This window comes from Neolamprologus brichardi, chromosome 11, assembly GCF_056152115.1.
Source record: "Neolamprologus brichardi isolate AB-2024 chromosome 11, ASM5615211v1, whole genome shotgun sequence".
NCBI classification, from domain to species: Eukaryota; Metazoa; Chordata; class Actinopteri; order Cichliformes; family Cichlidae; genus Neolamprologus; species Neolamprologus brichardi.
The window spans coordinates 18,506,475-18,525,947 of NC_142114.1; the positions used below are offsets into that span (position 1 = coordinate 18,506,475).

At 39.2% G+C, this 19,473-nt stretch overlaps 1 protein-coding gene across 2 annotated transcripts; it reads left to right on the forward strand.

Moving 5' to 3' along the window:
* Nucleotides 1–276: 276 nt before the first annotated feature.
* Nucleotides 277–19,338, forward strand: cops7a (COP9 constitutive photomorphogenic homolog subunit 7A). 2 transcript variants are annotated; one of them, XM_006802841.2, is made up of 8 exons: nt 277–346; nt 6,635–6,757; nt 11,131–11,206; nt 11,934–12,022; nt 12,846–13,048; nt 13,140–13,245; nt 17,280–17,449; nt 18,763–19,338. In XM_006802841.2, the coding sequence occupies exons 2-8, from the start codon at nt 6,635–6,637 to the stop codon at nt 18,800–18,802; spliced, it is 807 nt and encodes a 268-aa protein (XP_006802904.1). In that variant the 5' UTR covers nt 277–346; the 3' UTR covers nt 18,803–19,338. The 2 variants fall into 2 exon arrangements, with proteins under 2 accessions (XP_006802904.1, XP_006802903.1); XM_006802840.2 differs by having other exon boundaries at nt 323–346; nt 17,280–17,441.
* Nucleotides 19,339–19,473: the final 135 nt, after the last annotated feature.

Consider the following 19,473-nt stretch of genomic DNA (forward strand, 5'->3'; position numbering starts at 1 on the left):
TAGAATAAATAGGAATAAAAATAAAAATAAAAATACAAGTGAATTGCACATTTTGAAAGCATGCTAACTGTTTTGGCTTTGTGTTTAGCAGGAAGAAGCATTTCGTCACTGACTGCTGTTCATGAGAACATCGACGCTCGGTACAGTCCGCTAACATTTGCGTGGAGTATACCCAGTCGCCGCTAAGTGGTGCTCTCCTCTCTAATCCGCTGCAAGAAATCGTGATTGACAGCTGCCTTTGTCCCGCCTGCTTTAAACTGCTGTCCAATCACGGATTACGTCACTTTGTTGTAGCGGAACTGAGCGCTCGAAAGGGAAGCTGTCTGCCAGAAACCAACACAACAAGGTAAATTTTAACACGCTAATCCGCGTTTTACCATTTTTGTTTTAATATTTCAATGCATATGTAGTTTATTGGCTATCTGAATACGATGGTGGCATGTTTGAAGTCAATAGGAAGCCTTAAAATGGACTGAGGCCTGAAGTCAGCGGTTAGATGAAGCCTGTCGGCGGCTAGTTAGCCGCTAGCAGCCGAGCTAGCATGACACATTGAGCTTGAATAATAGGTAATGTTTACGTAAACAGTGAGCTTAAAGTCGGGCAGCTACCCAAAACTACAGTTATAATGTGTATCTTTAGCACTTTATCTGACAGCTGATTTGATGTTTCTCCCCGGATAAGCGTATAAGCTTAATATCAGTGTACCCTGAATTTAACTACTTAGTTCAGGACAACACATGACCCTTTAAGTCTCTGTAAGCGCCACTTTATGTTTTGGTTGATTTTTGTTTGAATAAATAGATCATTATTAGTATTGTTGTTGTTATTGTTATTTAATATTAACAAGTTTAAAATTGAGGTCTTGAATCAGTACAGAATGACAGAGACGTTTCTGTTTACTGCTTTAGACTTGAAAGACGGATATTAATTTAATTTTAACAAAGAATTTAACAAAAATAAACATGGTGATAGAAGTAAAACTTCAAGCAAGGAAACAATAATTTTTTAAAGACCCAATTTCTGGGCAAAGTCTGCAATTTTTAAAGCAGTTAGTCAGGTTTGACTGCTTGCTCTGTAGATGCAGCTTTTGTGCAGCTGAACAATTAAATTACAAATAATTATAGATAATGCTTGGGAATATATGCATGGATAGGTTTCAAGGTGGCTTCCAAGTGGTGAAGGAACTTTGCTTGAAGTAGTTTCAAACAGTATTGTATTAATGACCTGAAAAGATCAGATTCATTTGTGACTTTGAAAGAAAACTGTCAGCAAAGAAGGCTCTTATTTATGAATGTCAATTAGTGCTAAAATGTATTTGTACTCCTTTTTCATGCAGAACAGTCAATTTAAATATATCCATAAAACAAACATGAGAAAAATGGTTTAGTTCCCAGAGGTATTTATAACACTTTAAATATAATTTGTGTGGTACACTGCTTGTTTGACTAAACAAGCTATTTGAAGGTGTCACCCTTATCTCTGGTAGAGTGTGAAAGACAATTTCTCAAGGGTACACTGATAAACATGAAGTGAATATTAGTAAGCGCTAGTATTAGCCTTATTAAGGGAATATCAGTGTATCGGCAAGCACAAACCCAATTCCAACATTGTGTAAAATGTGACTAAAAACAGAATGGAATGATTTTAAAATCTCACAAACCCAGATTTTATTCACATGGAGACACTGTTTTATGAAAAATATTCGCTCATTTTGAATTTCATGTCAGAAACATGTTTCCATAAATTTGGCTTGGGAGCAATTAAAGGTTAAAAAAGTAAGCGGTATGAAGAAGAAACAGATGGAGGAACATTTTGTAACTAATTAGATTAATTGGCAAAAAGTCAGTAACATGATCGGTTGCCAAAAAACAAAAACTGCATCTACAAATTGGAGAATAGTTTTGGAGTAATGTACCTCAAAAATAAATTTGTTAAGACTTTGAGTATCTCATCATCTGCAGTCCACAACAATATTAAATGATTCTAAGTGCCCAAGTGACAATGTCGACAATCACTATTGGATGCCAGTGCCATTCAGCCCCTCAAGCAACACTGCATTAAAAACAGACAGGATTATGTTATTCTGAAAATCACTGCATGGGTTCAGGAACGCTTGTTGATATTACTGTCTTTAAACACACTTCAACATCACATCCACAAATGCAGATTAAAGCTCTATCATGCAAATAATAATCCATATGTGAACATGATCCAGAAACCTCATCTTCTCTGGGTCACAGCTCATTGAAAAGGGACTGAGGCAAATAGAAAACTGTTCTGAGGTCATATGAATTGAAATTTGAAATTCTTTTTGCAAAACGTGGACACTATCCTCTTGACTAAAGAGAAGAGGGATTATCTGGCTTTTTTTTCCTTCAAAAAAGTCCTTCCATAAATCAATAAGACAATGTGAAACTGCATACCGCTGCTATGAAAACAGCGTGACTTCGTAGTAGAATAGTCTGGGTGCTGAACTGGACTGCCTGCAATCCAGCTCTTTTGCTGACTGAAAACATTTGGAACACTATGAAAAAGAAGAACTTTTTTGAGATGTGTTGCTACTATCAAATGCAAAATAAGATAATAATGATAATTATCACCAATATGGGCCCATAATTCCACAGTTGGTTAATCCTTAAATTTCATATTCCGAACAAATGAAGCCAATTGACAGACTAATAGTTATGGCCTTACTTCTAAATAGTTTACTAATGTTTTAAGTCTCACAGATTTGATACGTAGATGATACTTAAAATGCTACAAAATTATAACACAAGTAATCTCAGGGGATTTCAGAATAGTAACTACCATATTTTTTAGACCATAAAACGCACTGGATTATAAGGTGCACTGTCGATGAACGGGTCTGTTTTCATACATAGGCGCACCGGATTATAAGGCGCATTAAGCGAAACAAGCGTTAGCATTCATCCTCCAGCTTTACTGTTTATGTTATGCTAGCATAGCTGTGCCGCTAGCAATCATGTAGCACATCATTATATACCATCTAGCCCAACTTCAGTAACGCTACAAACATCACTGATGTTTAGTTTTCTGTCTTCATTTATGTTGGAAGTGATAGCAGAGCTGTACATTTTAATTTTTTCAGAAATCTCTTTGTCAGAACATAGTATATCTTGTTTAGGTGGAAACTAGCGAGCTAACTTCCTGATAACTTCTAACTCCGTTAAATGTAATAAATTCTGTTTTCATGGATGCCTGGATGTTAAACTTAACTGTTACACTGTTAAAGCAGCAACACTGATCATTTTATTACAGAGGAAACAATTTAGACAGTTTTTAACTCTCGGTGATGCTGCAGTGTTCGTCTGACTTTGGGACCTGATGCGGACGGAGTTTTGTACCCAGATTACTCCGCGAGGCTCCTGACTATGGTAGCAATAATGCTCCAACAATCCATCAAGCTGTGCGGCTTCGTAGCTTAAGTCATACTAAAACATTTTTTGACAGATTTTTGAGCGCTGTGTACCACATAAAATTGGTTCGAGGTCAGTAAGCACAACCAGAATTCATACATAAGGTGCACTGTCAATTTTTGAGAAAATTAAAGGATTTTAAGTGCGCCTTATAGTGCGGAAAATACGGTAGTTTAAAGTAAAGCACAACAATTTTCATTTGAGCAAGCACAGTAGGGGGTGGAAAACCGGTCTTATTAGCAGGAAGAAACCTCAGAGAGAACCAGACTGGTTCAGTGAGGGCTGCCATCTGTCTCTACTGGTTGGGGAAAGGGTAGAAAGAAAACATTAGCATTGAGAAATAGCAAACATGCTAATCAGGTTGGTGGGTTGGTCATTCAACGATAAATTCAGTGAGTGGCTCCCACCTGAGCCTCTCTGAATAAACAGATTCTTTTTTAATAATGACTATTCAATATTCTAAGAACATATGCTAACATATGCTAAGAACATATACTAAATTTACTTTAGTCTTTTTTCAAGCCCTCAGTGGGTGAAAATTTGCACTGACATAAAGCATATAGTTTGAGTAGCATCTAAAAATGAATCTGGTACCAAAATGTAGGTATATAGCTTTCATAGCTTGTTTTCACCAGCCAGATACCTTACATCGTGGTATAACCCTTGAGAGTTTATCCAAAATGCACTTCCTGAAGTTTCTTTCTGGGTACCAGTGTTTGTTTCTGTTATTCTATGTGATAGACATTACATTGATGCAGTTTAGTTATTTGAACAGTGATATATCCCATGATGATCCTCAAAGTTGGTTACAGAAAAAACTGTGCTTAACAAAAAAATTGATTTTAGCCTTAGATGGTGACACTTGGAGTGGGTGTAAAGTTAATTTGGTTGCAGTTCTTCACTCGATGTTAAATTTGTTTTTCAGCCCAGAAAATTTCATGCTACAGCTCCTCCTGTTCTTAAGAGATTATGAGGGCTCAAAAATGCTGTTAAAATGACACAAATCAATGTGTTTATATGCAGTGACCCTGGACTAGACAACATTCAAACATAAAACATATGCAGCTCCCAAAGTTGCCTGCAGAAAGGTATAGAGGACACAAACCCCGCCTAACCAAAACAAAAAAACTTTATTCTCACATCGTGATAATTTCTGTCCTCTGTCCATATGGTTTTAGTTAATCTAGAACCAAACATCTCATCAGTTATTTTCCTTTAAGTAGCTTTAAAATGATTTAAGTTTCTGTTCTTTGTTTTAGGTTTTTAGTATTTGCACAGGCTGTAACCTCTGTGTTTTTATGGCTCAGTTTGCCTCAGCATTTAATAAGAAGCTGACTATGTGAAGTGTCAAAACAAAAACTCAAGCCTTAGCAGTGGTTTGCAGTGACCTTCAGCATGTGTCTTGGTTGAGATGCAAAGTCTATAGCACAGGGAGCTGTTTAGTGAGTTTGGGGTATTAGAAAACAGTGGAAGCTTGCAGCTCCAAAATTCAATTTTGTATTTCTTCTGCTTGCAGTATAGACTTTTTATTATTTAATAAACTGTCTTAGTCACTTTGATTTTCTAGCTGTCCAAATATAGAGCTCCTCTCAGCAATAACAATAGCTAAAGAACTGAATGTTTTGAGTAGGACTTGTAATGCCTGAATATGGTAGGACACGGACATTGTATTAACATTAATACACAATTAAAGTAAATGAATAGGCAAAATTAAGGATAAGTTGTTAAAAAGAATAATACAGGCATTACCTAAGGTCTTTGTTAAAACCACGTATCTTAATTTGCAGCTGTCTGTCCGTTTAAATTTATTCATGAATGACAGTGGGGTTTTTTTCTGTTTTATTCATGTTTATTATATCACAGTATCTTGTGTCTGGACAGCTGCATTTCTCATATTGAGCAGATCAACAAATTCCTCATGCCACCTCTCACTGATATGCAGCCAGTTTTGGCCATCTTTTAAATTCAGTTCAGGTATACAGATGGATCCAGTTCAGTCTCACACTTCGAGCTTGATTTGACTTTTAGAAAGCCCTGAAAGCACGAGAGGCAGTGTTTCTAAAGCATGGTGTAGGTTAACTTGTTTGATTAAATCGCATGTCCACTCACCTTTTCAGCTCATCTGGGAATGTGCACTTTGGACCTCCTCAATGATGATGCGATGGGGCGACATACAGAAAATGTGCATCTAAATGTGTCCAATTTATGGGGATAAGATACTATATTGGTGCTATCAGCAGAAGCAGGCAGAGTAGTATTAGCACCACAATGGGTATCCAGACACTGTTGAATAAATTTTAGGAAGTGGCCTAAGGTAATGATGCCTGTATGATGCAACTGCAATAATTTAATCATGCATCTGTAATACCAACTTCCCTTGTGTCCCAGGATGTGTCTACTGGGATTAAGATCTTAAAATATCCCATCAGTTGCTCAGTTGAGGCTCATTTGAATCAGGAGGAAGTGGGATCAAACTGGCATACAGCAGTGCTATCATTTAGATTTTTATAACTAGAGAATGTAAAGAAAACATTAAATATGACGGGTTAGATCGGGGTATGGTCCTGGATGTTTATTAGGTTGTTTGTTTTCTTTCCAGATTTTAAGTGTCTGTTTGAGGCGCAGATAGATTCATGTCAGTACTTAGGTAATTATTCTGGTGCTGCCTTCAGCCCAAAGTGCATTTGCATCGTATTTCTATTGAGGGAGTGGGCTGATGAATATACATGCCCTGCTTCACATTCGTTTCACTTGTTGCCTGCTTTGGTACTCCCCAGTTAAGCTGCTCTTTCAGTATCTGAGGAGCTCTCCAGGTAGTTTGGGGGTTAAGTGCTTTGGTCAAGAGCCCTTGGCTGTTGGACATTAAATTAGAGTGAGTATTGTTCATTTATATAGATATCTTTTCAACAAGTGATGAGTGGCTGGAAGGTTTGACAAGGGCATGGCATTGCACGCAGATGCTGTGGGGTCTGAGGCTTCATTAATAGACCATTGTGGTTCTTGTTCTTGTGTTTTCAAAGATTTTGATATGATGTCCCCAGAGGGCTTTAATAAAGTGGCAGAGCTAAGGCAATAAGAGAGGATATCTCTTTGATTCTTATCGTGATTGCTCTGCAGCTCATCCTTGTCTCTGTAGTATTCTTGTCTCGTCTAACCTGCTAACTGTGTTTCTGGTACCTGTGTCCTCCCGGCATCAGATGGAGGTGGAGCAGCTCCTGTCTCTGTCAGGCTCAGCACTGGCCCAGGCTGTCAGCTCTCTGCTGGAGACCCCAGGCCTCTATGTTTTCTCTGACATCTTGGAGCTGCCTAATGTCAGAGAGGTAAATACACTTTCCTCACGCTTTATCCACACACTCTGACCTTTGGGATATTGTCAGTCCTGGCATGAATGAAAATCATTATTAGCTAAACTTCCTAGTTTTAAAGGATTTTTTTTAATGAAGTCTTGTGTTTAAATACACCATCAATAAATTCTTCCAAAACTAACTAAAGCTACCAACAACACCACAGAGATCAACCACACTGGTAATTTTATTGGAGCTGAAAGAATTTGCAGCATTTTTAACTCAGTGGTGCCTCAGTGCTTGTTTGCTTTTTGGACCTGAAGGAGCTTTTGGATCCTGAAGTGATAATGATGTCAGACTTAACAAGTCAATTTCCTGAAGATATATAAACTGAAGATGAACTAGAGCCTAGCTGGTCCAACAAGATTATGCAGTAAGTCACTATAACCTTTAAGCTTAATCCCTTAACCAGGAAAATGATTAAGCACAGTCTTATTTACAGTTGTGGCCAGGTAAATGGCAGACCTTCCTGTCTTAATGCTGCCCCCTGGTGGTGAAAGTTAAAAACTGCAGAGGGAAATTACAAAAATGTCCTTTAATGAATACAAGAAGAAGCTGATCAGCCAAACCAGTGGCTGCACAGCTTGTGTGTAGTATGATTGCAAGTGTTTACAAACTGAATCACATTTGCCATCCATGCAAGTGGAAAAACACCACAGTTATGTTCCAGTGACTGAAATCAGAACTCACCCTCCGAACAACACAACAACACATAATAAGCATCGAGCTCCTGAAGGCACCATAAACCGCAGGATAACACGTTACATACACACAGCTAATACCCTGTTTTTGAAGCGAAATGCTGCTTTTAAAGGAGAGTGTGATTTAGCAGAAACATTCATCCATTACTTAAGTTAAGCCGTGAAAAGGATGGAGAAAAAGCCAGACCAGCGGGAATATTTGCTAAGGATTTGAGACCCTTTTTAGGAGCTAAACAGATAAATTGCATTTGTCCTTATTTAATAAAGAACCATACCAAGGTGAAAAAAAAATGAAGACAAGCAGTCCTAAAGAAATATAGCAGAGGACATTTTAACTAACAGATTGCAATAAAAAGACAAGAGAAAAAAGCTAAAGTTGAGATTTCTGAACAGTTCAGACAAAGTGATAAATACCACAGGAAATTAAAAATGTCGGTTTGGAGTCAGTTTAGACAGAAGAGCAACAATACAACAGCCTACACAAATATTTACCTCTGTGTTTTTTTTTTTCCCCTCACTGTTTTCTAACTGTGCATCTATTTACACAATAATCTATTTCAAACATCCTGTGTGAGTTTATTCAGTTCTATTGTGATTTTCCTCTGGCAGGACAAGTGTTCTCTTTTCATCAGACAATATTTGTATTTTTAACAGCAGTGAATATTTTCCTTTCCTCTTAGCTACTTTCAAGACATACACAACACTCAAATCGACGTAGGCAATTACAGAAGTCAGATGAAGGGCCACTGCGGTCATTCCTTTCCCCCCTATAATTTCTGTTAAATTTAATAGATGGCCTCCAGTTATTTATAAGGACAGGGAAAATGGTTTGAAATGGAATAGGATTTCTGCAATAGAGCAGCTGGACATTAGGAAAGAAGAATTTCACCTGCCCTCTTTCTTTCTTTTTTTTTTTTAAGTTATATTAAAATTATTTTTTTTTAAACCATGGGGAAGCTGTGCATCAGGAGGTAGAGCAGGTTGTCTGCTAATTGCTAGTGGTTCGATCCCTGTCTCCCTTAACCTGCCTGTCAAAGTATCCTTGGGCAAGAAACTGACTGCAGAGTTGCCCTCATCCATCAGAGTGTAAGTGTGTGAACGATGAAAGCACTTGTATGAATGTGTGTGTTTTGGGTGGATGAGGCTTGGAGTAGCAAAGAGTGATCAAATTTAGTAGAAAACCACTATGTTAGTACCCGACTGTTTAACATGCATGTTTTAGCCAGGTTTTTATTAATTAAAATATAATTGACACTTTTGTTTATTAAATGGCTACATAAGGTATAAGGTAACTGTACCAGGCGATCTTCCTTATCATGCTGTGTGTAGTCACCCGCCTAAGGCCAACTCTGAGCCAAGAAAAAACCCTGGTGAGGTGGATGTGATTACTATTTAAATGTTAAGGACCAGGAAATATTAGACAGGGGTCATTCTGTGTCAGTTCATAATATGCCTCCCACCTGACCATCTCAGATTTGCCAGGGCAAAGATAGTCTCTTAATAGGAATTATGCTAAATTTCAGGTCCCTGCTGTCAGATGTTTTTCTGGCATCTTTTTTTGAGGGGATATTTTAAAGTTCATTTATCTAGAAAATTACTTGAGCTAGATTTTTCAGAGTAAATATCTGGTACCATGACGATATTAATATGGACTGTCGGGGGTGTAGCTTAAATTAACATAGAATGATGGCTGCTTGAAGTGTCATAAATACTTGGATGTCTAATCTCTGACAGCAGATTTGAAGGCTTGTAGAAACTACAAATTCTGGAAGGGGAGAGTAGAGGGCTGATAATTTGTTTATAGCTTCTCATACACAAGGCATATAATATTCTTTAAAAGATCGGGTGAATGGTTTCACTGATGTTCAAGCTTGAATATAGGTGGAGGGAAAAAAAACACATTTTCATCCAACTTCAGTGTGACATTCCCCAGGTATGCCTCCATGTACCAAAATCCAAATTACCTTTTTTAGAAAGAGAAGGTTTCTGTTAATAATATATCAAAATTTGTGATGGTGTTCTGTTTCATTTTCTTAGTATGAGGTGTTTTCTTTCTTTTTTTTTTTGACACTCTTAAATTTATGTACGGGAGCCAAAGATTGTTTCAGAAGCCGAGCGACATGTTTTAATTTAATTTATGCACCTTCAGGGCCCAGCAGGAAGCTTTTTTTTTCTAGCCAAGAAGAGAGGATGTGTGCTCAGTACCATAAGCACATGATTACAGGCAGGAGTTCCTGGTACACTGGATGCAGATATGTAATTAAGGAGGATGACATAAAAAGGCTGAGACTTCCATGAAGGAATTCAACTTTTAGTTACATTCTGCTATTGAAGATAACTTGTTTCATTAACGTTGATGATGCAAGCTATACAGGTAACAGAATTCATGCATGTGGTGTTATATTATATTTCTTCAAATGAATTAAATGCTGTTGGTGTAGTATTTATAATTTCTTTGAAAAAAAAATGTCATTAGCTGAATTACTGAGACTTTATGATCAAGTGATTGAAAATTATATCTTGGAAATACTTAAATAAGAATGTTAAAATGCATTTTTGAAGCCCCAGTATCTCTGTAGCCAATAATCTGATAAGGACAATCTCTCAAATTTTATCTCGGCTATTAAAAATGAAAGGCAGCGGGTGAAATTTAGGCCCTTTGTCTTAGATCCAGTAAATTTTAGAAATATTTGAATTTATTATAATCCTCAACTGCCATACATAAATATGAGTATTTCAAAATTCATACTGGGACAGTGAGAGAAACCACTGTCGCAAATTTTGATATGTTATTAGCAGAAATGTCCTCTTTCAAAAAAGGTAATTTAGATTTGGTACATTGGGTCATATCTGGGGAATATCACAGTGAAGTTGAATGAAAATGTGTTTTTGTTTTCCATATTCAAGCTTGAATATCAGTGAAACCATTCAGCTGATCTGGGCTGATTTAAAGAATATTTTATGTCTTGTATATGAGAAGCTATAAAGAAAATATAAGGCCTTACTTATCCCTACGTGAACTTGCAGTTTCTTCAGGACTCCAAATTGAAAGAGATTAGGCATCCAAATATTTATGATGCTTCAAACATCCATCATTCTTTGTTAACCTGAGCTACACTCCTGAGAGTCAGAGAGACAGCACCAGATATTTACCCTGAAATATTTGAAGGACACAGCTCAAGTAACTTTCTAGAATTTTAAAGTTGCCACTCAAAAATGATGCTATAAAACCTTTCATAACTTAAAGTATTTTTTCTGCAAAAATTAATGTCAATAGGGAGCTGAAATTCAGCATAATTCCTGCTAAATAGTGCATCTTTACCTGGAATCTTTTCAGGCAAAACTGTGAAACTGTCATGTGGGAACTTCTTTTTTTTGTGATAAACTGAGATGGAATGACCCACAGATCACCAGAGATGGATTTTGGAGCCTGGTATGAATGCAGAATAGACAAATGGTATACTCAAACACATTTGAGTATACCAGTCAGGTCTTTTTGTTGTGTTTCTTTCTTTTTTACTGACTCACAGAAACACCTCTGCTCTGTCCATGGATAAAATGCCGTTGCATAGCTCTTATGTAGAGAGTCTCATTACTTACAATATTCTGCCACATTATTTTCTCTTTCATCTTCTCTCCAAACCACAGCTGGAGAATGGTCCTCATGCACCAGTGTACCAGCTCCTGAACCTCTTTGCCTATGGAACCTACTGCGACTACAAAGGTATTGCAGCGGCAGCACAATGTAAATAAGTAATAGGGTGGCCCTGCAACTCTTTTATTATGAGCCGCATTTCTTTGCTTCAAGGCAGGCACCTTGACACAGAGGCTTTAAACACCCTCACCTGAAATGCTGCAGGCAGGTGGTTCATGGATAAAAATTGCTGGAGTACCTCAGCCTATTTAGACTGATGATTGTCTGTGTCACAAACAGACTGTAAACAAATCTTTTCCAACTTAAATTGCTTTCTGCGTAACACACCAGGAAGCTTCAAGTAGAAGTGGAATCCTAATTATGTCTAATTTTGTACTGAAGATCAACCAATAGCCTGGAAAAAGATTGTAGCCTACTTTATTGTTCTTTCCCTTTTGAGACTTGCCGTCAGGGACACATTTACTTTCATAGAGCTGTGTAGTGGATCCCTTAGAGGAGCTGTCAGAGCTGCCGTCTCAGGGGGCGTGAGTCCTGTCACCAGGGTAGCGAGTCAGCAGGAGGCACAGTTGCAGGAAATGGACTTCCTCCCGACTCTGTTCTCTGACTGCTTAAACAGCTCCACACTCACCTGCACCTCGCTGTGTAACATTACACTTCATAGTAATAAGTTTTGCCTCTATTATGTGTGGCTGTTTGACCCTCTGTAAAGTAACACTTACACACTGTTCTGGTAAATGTTTCCCATTGTGTTTCTATTTGTTTTTTTGTGTATTATTATTCTCGTCTGCTGCTGTAGAGAGAGCAGCCTCACTTCCCGAGCTGACCCCGGCACAGAGAAACAAACTCCGTCATCTGTCAATCATCAGCTTGGCTTCCAACCTCAAGGTACAGGTCCATTATTCTCTCGTCCAGGTTTTACATAAAAATGCAGATGAGCTGTGGTGTTGTATTGATTTTTGTTTTCTTTGTCTCAAGCATAGAAAATAAATTTGCTGCAGGCGTCATAAAGCAAGCCCTGATATAAATGATATGTGGGCAATTCTGCTTTTAGATGGCTTTGCTATTTTCCTCAGGCTCATAATCAGATTTTTTTTTTCTCTTTTTCTTTTTAACACTCGTGTGAGGTTGGCTGTGATCCTAAGCTTGTGGCTGTAAATATATCAGCTAAATTTGGAGGAAAACAACAGACGAGCCTCTTAATTTCTCAAGAAAAGTTACCAGCACAACTTGTACCCTTCGTGTCATTTGAAATTTCAGTGCCAGCACTCCATGTCCACGATAAAGTATTCATCTTATGTGGTTTGTTACAGCATCTCTCCACTGTCCTGCACCTCTCCTTGTGCCCTTTTCTTTTCTCTGCTCCTGATAAATAATAGATTCATTATTCTCACCAGTGCTGTCTTTTTTTTCCTTCCTCCTCTAACTTAATCTCTGTGTCCGTTAACATCCCTCCTTTCACTCCTGCCCCCTTGTTTTTCTCCTTAATGTGTCACCGCTCTCCCTACATGTGGGTTTGAACCCATTAATTGCCCAGTGAAGGATTGTAAAGTTTTGAGCTCCTTTCATCTTCCTCTGGCAGTGACATTTACACAAATGAGCGTTTTCACTGTAACATTTTTTTTAGTCATTTTCCATCAGAGCACTGAAGTGGAATCAAATTAGCTGCCTGCTTACCTACACTTTCCTCTTCTCTTTATTTTCCCCTCAGTGCCTGCCGTACTCGCTGCTCCTGCAACAGCTTGATTTGAAGAACGTGCGGGAACTCGAGGACCTGCTGATTGAAGCTGTTTACTGCGACATCATCCAGGGGAAACTGGATCAGAGGAACCAGCAGGTGGAGGTAGACTGCAGCGTGGGTCGCGACCTCGGCCCTAATGAGCTGCCAAACATAATCAACACGCTGCAGGAGTGGTCAGTATCACCTCTAAGTGTCTGTGGACACACTTTAGATTTATGTCTCAATTATCTGTTTTTCTTACTCCGTGCTTTTGTTCTCTCTCAGGTGTGCAGGTTGTGAGGCAGTTCTGTGTGGTATTGAGGAGCAAGTCTCGAGGGCAAACCAATACAGAGAGAGCCAGCTAAAGGTCAAAGTCCAAGTGGAAACAGAAGTAAGTCCTTCCTCCCTTCAGTCTACAGTTCTGTCTCTTTTCCGCTTAGAAATTCCATAAATGTGACTCTTCCCTGGCTACTATCTCCCCCTTTTTCCCTCCCAGCCATTTGTGATATTCTAGTTTCACCCTGACTGCATATTTCGTTATTTGCAACCTCGTTTCTGTAATCAGTCTGTAATCAGTGGGAATGCGATTAACAATTTCTTAACGCCCATTTAAAGTGATTTCTTTTCTAATGCACTTTGTGTCAGTAAAAACCTGCAGTCCCTTAAATGTCCAGCTGATGTTAAACTAAACATTTTTATTCTCTGTTAGCGCAGCTCTGTGAATTGCTTGGTGGGGTTAAAAAATAGAAAAGATAATGAATGCATTTTTATTTTACATTTTTTCGAGATTTGCATTAAATTGACTGACATGAAGCCACGGTGCAAGTTTGTTTACTTTTCTCATGTTCCCTTCATCAACACTCAGGCAGCCTGCTAGATGCTGTCAGTCACACAGGCACTGACACACCCCTCTATTATTAGTATTCATGCCAGATTTAGACAGTAAATTCACTGATGATGTGTGATTGCTCCAACTAGCTCGAGCTTGACAAATCAAGTGGGCATCTTCCAAGGTTAAAGCTGTCTTAGTACAAAACTCCCTCTCCGTGCAAGAGAGCAGCTCAGCAAGGTTAAAGTCCTGTCTGTGGAAAAGGGGCCGAAGCCTCACGTAAACTTTTCACTGCAAATTTGCATGGAAAAGTGAGAGGGGACTTTCAAAGGCATTCATGGGCAGTGTGAACAGGAACAGATGCAGCTACACAAGCGTGTTTTTGTATTCATGTAGGTACCTCACTGTTGTTTTAATGTAGACTTACAGATATTTGCAGACTCATTGGGGGTAACTAGAATAGTTTTACATGTTCACTAAACATACTGTACATGTGTCATATAATAATGGACCAATAATAACATAGTACTTCTTTACTCCATCTGAGCACTCAAATCCCTTTTACATTAAAACTACATTCAAGCAGCAGAGGCTTTGAGAGCTTTCTAATCATAAAAAACATCATCTGAGTGTATGTGACAGTCTAGGCTTCAGTGTCTTGTCCAAGGACACTTCAACAGGTGAAATGGAAGAGCCCGGGATTGAATTTTTGACCTTCTGTTGACCCGCTAGGCGACATTTGCCACTCCCCTTTCACATCTGTCCATACTCTGAAACCTGGCCAGTCTCCCCAATTAGGAATTACTTACCAAATCAACATTTCCTCGCTTTCGTCGTGCCAGCGAGCCGCTCTCTTGGCACAGACGTACCCTTTTACAAGCGTTCGTTTGCTCACAAAGAGTTCTTAAAGTGAAAGTGTTCTTAGTGTACTTTAACTATAAGATGACCTTTGAAAGTGTTGACTTTAGTATGGGTAAGACAACACCACTGTTTCTGCCACTGCTGCATATTTAGATGTGGCTGCTTTATATGAGGCTGTTCTTATATCTGTAGAAAACAGTTCATGCAACAATAGGAAAATTAGTTTAATAAAAGTTTTACATACAAAATATAAACAATGTTCACAAGTGTTCGATGTGTTGCCCCTCTGGACTCACAGCATGCGTCAATACGATAAATAAATCACGATAATTCTTTCTCATACACCCTGTATGTATCGGTGGCAGTGGGAATAATCTCTATTCCCGATGACACCATCAGGGTTACGGGGGGCGCTGGAGCCTATCCCAGCTGTCACGGGGCAAGAGGCGAGGAACGACCTGGACAGGTCGCCACAGGATGTCTGTCACAGGGTCAACACATAGAGACAGACAACCATGGATAACGTGCCAAAAATGAATGAATGTGTATTCTCTTTCCATGCTTGGTCTCTTTTTTTCTCTTGAAAAGGTCTTAAAACATCCTAAATTTAACTTGCTTCTACCTGCAGTTCACATGACTCGGACTGCTTAAGTTAACACAGTGCACAGTGTTTTCATAAGATTAACTAAACGCATTCCTCTGAGAGATTAACATGTAAATATGGACAATATCGCAGCTTATACATTGCCGTTAACTTTTCTGAATTGTGGTTTTGTTACATCATTGTCATTATAAAATCAGGATTTAGCAGTGCAGCAGCTTGGATAATAGCTTGTCAGTTAAGGCTGCTTAACATCAGTATAATGGGACGTGTTTGTGTCACTATTTCATGCTTGTCCTGTTGTCTGACAAGAGAAAAATAGAGGTATGTAAATGAGAACTGCTTTATTGGGAACTCGGCTCTTTTAAAATACAGTTTATGGAAGCAGAGAGAGTAACATAAGTAAACAACACTGCAGTGTTGGCCACATTTGCCGTGCACTGTGCTGACAATTATTACATGCGGTTAAACTGCTCGAGATGTAACATTTTATATTTAAGTGCAGAAGAAGAAACATAATAAAATAGCACAACAAAGAAAAGAAGAAACAAGAAAACAAATTGCAACCTTATAGAAAAGAAATCATCCAATAAATCACTCACTAAAAGAAGAAATGAAGAACACTGATTGAATTACTGAAAGCATAAGTAATCTGGTTTGAGGCGACAAAGCAAAGCATGTTTGAAGAAGTGAAAAAATGGCAAGAAGTGGATATTTAAAGGTAACTTATTACAATCAGTGGAACATAAAAGCTTTTATAAGTTTCCTTTGATACAAAATCTACTTTAAAGCTTCTAAATGCAGGTTGTTCCCTCCAGAAGTCATCCACGGGCTCTTCATTACCTTAGAAGACACAGATAACCTCTCCCCGAATTTAAAGTGATTCATTTATCAGCTGAATCGCTCTGAATCCCATTGTTTACAGCTGGTTGCTAGTGGATGTTACAGGTTCTGGTTCAGGATAAATGAGCATCTTGTGTCGCGGTCATTTCGGCAGTCATCTCTACAAGTCTCTGAATTTGGTTCTCTCCACCTGTCCCACTTGAAGAGTCGGGGGAACCGGAGCCTGTCATAGGTTGTCGTAGGAGAGGGGTGGGATACCTCCTGGTCCTCTCACCATCACATCCATTTGTATATGGCCCTTTAGAGTAATGTGGGACTGAGGCAGTTATTCATTCTTATCTACAGTGATGTAGATAAGTAACAGGAAGAAAAAAATCCTCAACTACAAAAGACACTTTTCAGCGACACGTTTTCTGAGGAAGAAAACCCTGTTATTAAGCATTTGTTTTTTGTGCGTCAACAGTGATGTCACCACAGTCCTGTGATCGTTGACACTTCTTGGTTCAGGTGCACCTGAATCACGGCAGTCGTCACTTGCATGTTCTCAACATCAGTGCTGGTGTGGGAATAGAAGAAGTTAAAGTAGGAAGCAAGCTTTCAAGCTGTTGCAGCATCTCCTACTCTGTAATCAGACCATATCTGAGCTCCTGTATTGTTATATCATTGAAATGGCGCTAAAGAAAGAAACGTTCATACACTCTGGTGTCCAACACGGCCAGTTCACCAGCCTACAAAATTCAGCACGCGACCATAAAAGGATAATTAGAGTGGAGTTTGGTTTTTGTAACTTTTTACATGCACAAGAAAACCAAGATCTGCTCCCTGACGTGTGTTTGTCCACTTGTGTAGATCCTTCTCTTCATTCTGGGTATGCAGCCGGCAAAGACATGTAGCAGTGACGCTGTATGTAGGTAGAATGCTGATTGGTTGAAAGTTTGGCTTGAACAGGAAAGGGAGTGACAGCAGAGTTCAGCGCAATGGGAAAGAAGATGGGAAAAATATCAAAGACCAAACAATCAGCACGAGACACACAGACAGCAGCTGCAGTGGACCGTCTTAATCATTTTTAACTCAGTTTCACTTCACTACAAAGAAGTTCTTTGTCTGTTATGACTGCTGTCTTCTCCACAGCAGGCTGAAGGACCAACAGCAGCCCAGACACAAGAGTTTTACGTTACCAGTTGTTCTAAATATTTTTGACACGGCCTCCTGGTGTCACTAACACAAGAGGACACCCACGCTCGTCCCTTTAATTTTCAGTTTTTACCCTCTCTCTTCACTTCTCCACCAGGTCTCAAATCTACAGAAGACGTTAAAGGCTAGCGCCGCGTCTCCGTCGTCAGGCCCCGCTCCAGCTGGAGCCGCCTCCAATCAGGACGCAGACCAACCCGCCGAGCCACGAGACCCCGCTTCCTCTCAGGAACCGAGACAACCAGGCAAAAAGAGCTCAAAGGTGAAAGGGTGAGTGGCGTCCCGCTGTGTTTTTAGTGGCTGCACATAGCGGGCAGCAGAGTATTTTGAGTGAGCTGCTTTCGTATTTATTTATTTTGTTATACAAAAGCACCCACCAGGAGTTTGCATAGAAATTGCATTTATTGTTTTCATGGCTAAATATTTTACAGATTGAACGCATTTTATTCAAATTGGTTGGTACGCTTTTAAATGAAGTTTCTGTTGTTGAGGTTCTTCCCCCCACCCCCCCATCCAAATAAGAAATTCATTTTTACAAGTCACAAAATTGGAACAAAAAGCTTCATATGGAGGTTTTTTCCATTAGGTTTGTTTTATCGCTGCACCTCCTTTTGTTCTTTGAAGCACTTTGTAACTGTGATTTTTGAAAGGTGCTTCTTAAATACGTATATCCCTACTTATAAGCATGAAACTATAAAGACTACTTCAAACACTAAATTAAAGCCATTAGTCCGGGTTTCTTGTAGAGAGCAAAAGTTAATTCAGCCGAGAACCACCGTGTTTCCATTTTTCTAATAAACAGTAAAAAGCCAGCTGCTGATGTAAGTGGCTTGTCTGTGCCTGAGCGTGTGTCTGCATGAAGTAGCTTTATTATCAGATGCACATTAGTGTTTTGCAGCGGTACCATAACCCCGCTATCAGGAACTCTCTTTCTGTTCTGCTTCCGTCCGCCCTAATTACCAGTGGCTAATTTCACATCTGTCCTGGATTGTAAAATGTCAGTGGATATACAAACGCCCCGCGTGTTTCCTTCCTGAAAGAACCATTTCCCCCCTCCAGTGGCCGGCCGAGATGCTTTGCTTGGCTGCTGTTTATGTTGTTCTTGTCAAACAGAGAGCAGTGATTATTTTCTGGCTGCCTGTCACATTTTGACGAAGCATAGAGCCCTGTAATTTCCATCACTCAGCACCATACATCATTCAAATGAAGATCCACTCAGTGTTTTAAAATCCAAATTAATGATAGCTTAACCTCAATCCTCAAATGAAAACGAGTTTTGACACCATTTCTTTATGAAGCTATTTAAAGGATGGGACTGATACTGCAGCTGTTATTATTAGAAATCTGCTCTTTGCCGAAATATGCAGAAGAAGAAAATCAACTGTGATCAGTGCCACTGCGAAAAAAACAAAACTGTAAATACTGGTGTTGGGAATTTTAGCATAAAGACACTTTTGCACCCAGGTTGCATCAGTAATTTGTTGCTTCAGTAGAGCAAGCAGAAAGTAAACATGTAAGTCATCAAATTATTTAAATTTAAAAAAAAAAACACCAGCTGAGTTTTGTATTTGTTTTCTGTCCAGGCTGCGAGGCAGCGGCAAGATCTGGTCCAAGTCCAACTGAGGACGAAGGGACAGCGGCACTGATGGACACTCACTAATCAACGGGCACACACGGTGTTGACAAAAATGAACATTTAAATAAATAAATAAAATGTGATCACAGTTCATTTACCACAGAACAACCAGGGAGCTTCACGGGAACTTTTTCTTCTAACCAAATCTCACCCTGACGGATTGAGAAACACACACGGAGCTGATGGATAAAGCAGGCGTGACATCCTCTCCTGCAGTCGTTAACGGGCGGACTGTTGGTGTAAATACACGGAGACAGAGCAGTCTGCAGCAGGAGTCAGTTGCCTTTGACCAGAAACAGGATTAGTGTATTTGACGCCTGTTTGTTTGTGTATGTGTGCGTGCGTGCGTGTGTGTGTGTGTGTTTGCATTTTTTTGGTCTAAATTGTTCTCTTGGTTTAGTTTAATTCTATGTTGCTTTGTATTATTTGTCTCTCTCGCTCGCTTCTGAGGTGAGACGTGTAAAAAAAGGAAAAAAAATCTGAATATAAATTGTTGGAAAATAAAACGAAGCCCTGTACTTGTCTCGACTGTCTCATTAATGTCACTGTCACTTCTTTTATTAAATGCACTTCGGAGTCTAACTCCGGAGGGTGCGCTGCTAAATGTTAACTCGCAGAAGGGGGCTACCCGTTAGGAGGTCAAGCCATTAATTAGGGC

Excerpts from the sequence above, each read along its gene's own strand:
- cops7a (XM_006802840.2), top strand. The coding sequence starts at position 6,635 with ATGGAGGTGGAGCAGCTCCTGTCTCTGTCAGGCTCAGCACTGGCCCAG. Across the intron at positions 13,246-17,279 it reads AAGTCCAAGTGGAAACAGAA|GTCTCAAATCTACAGAAGAC; the intron begins GTAAGTCCTTCC and ends CTTCTCCACCAG. Across the intron at positions 17,442-18,762 it reads CAGGCAAAAAGAGCTCAAAG|GCTGCGAGGCAGCGGCAAGA; the intron begins GTGAAAGGGTGA and ends TTTTCTGTCCAG.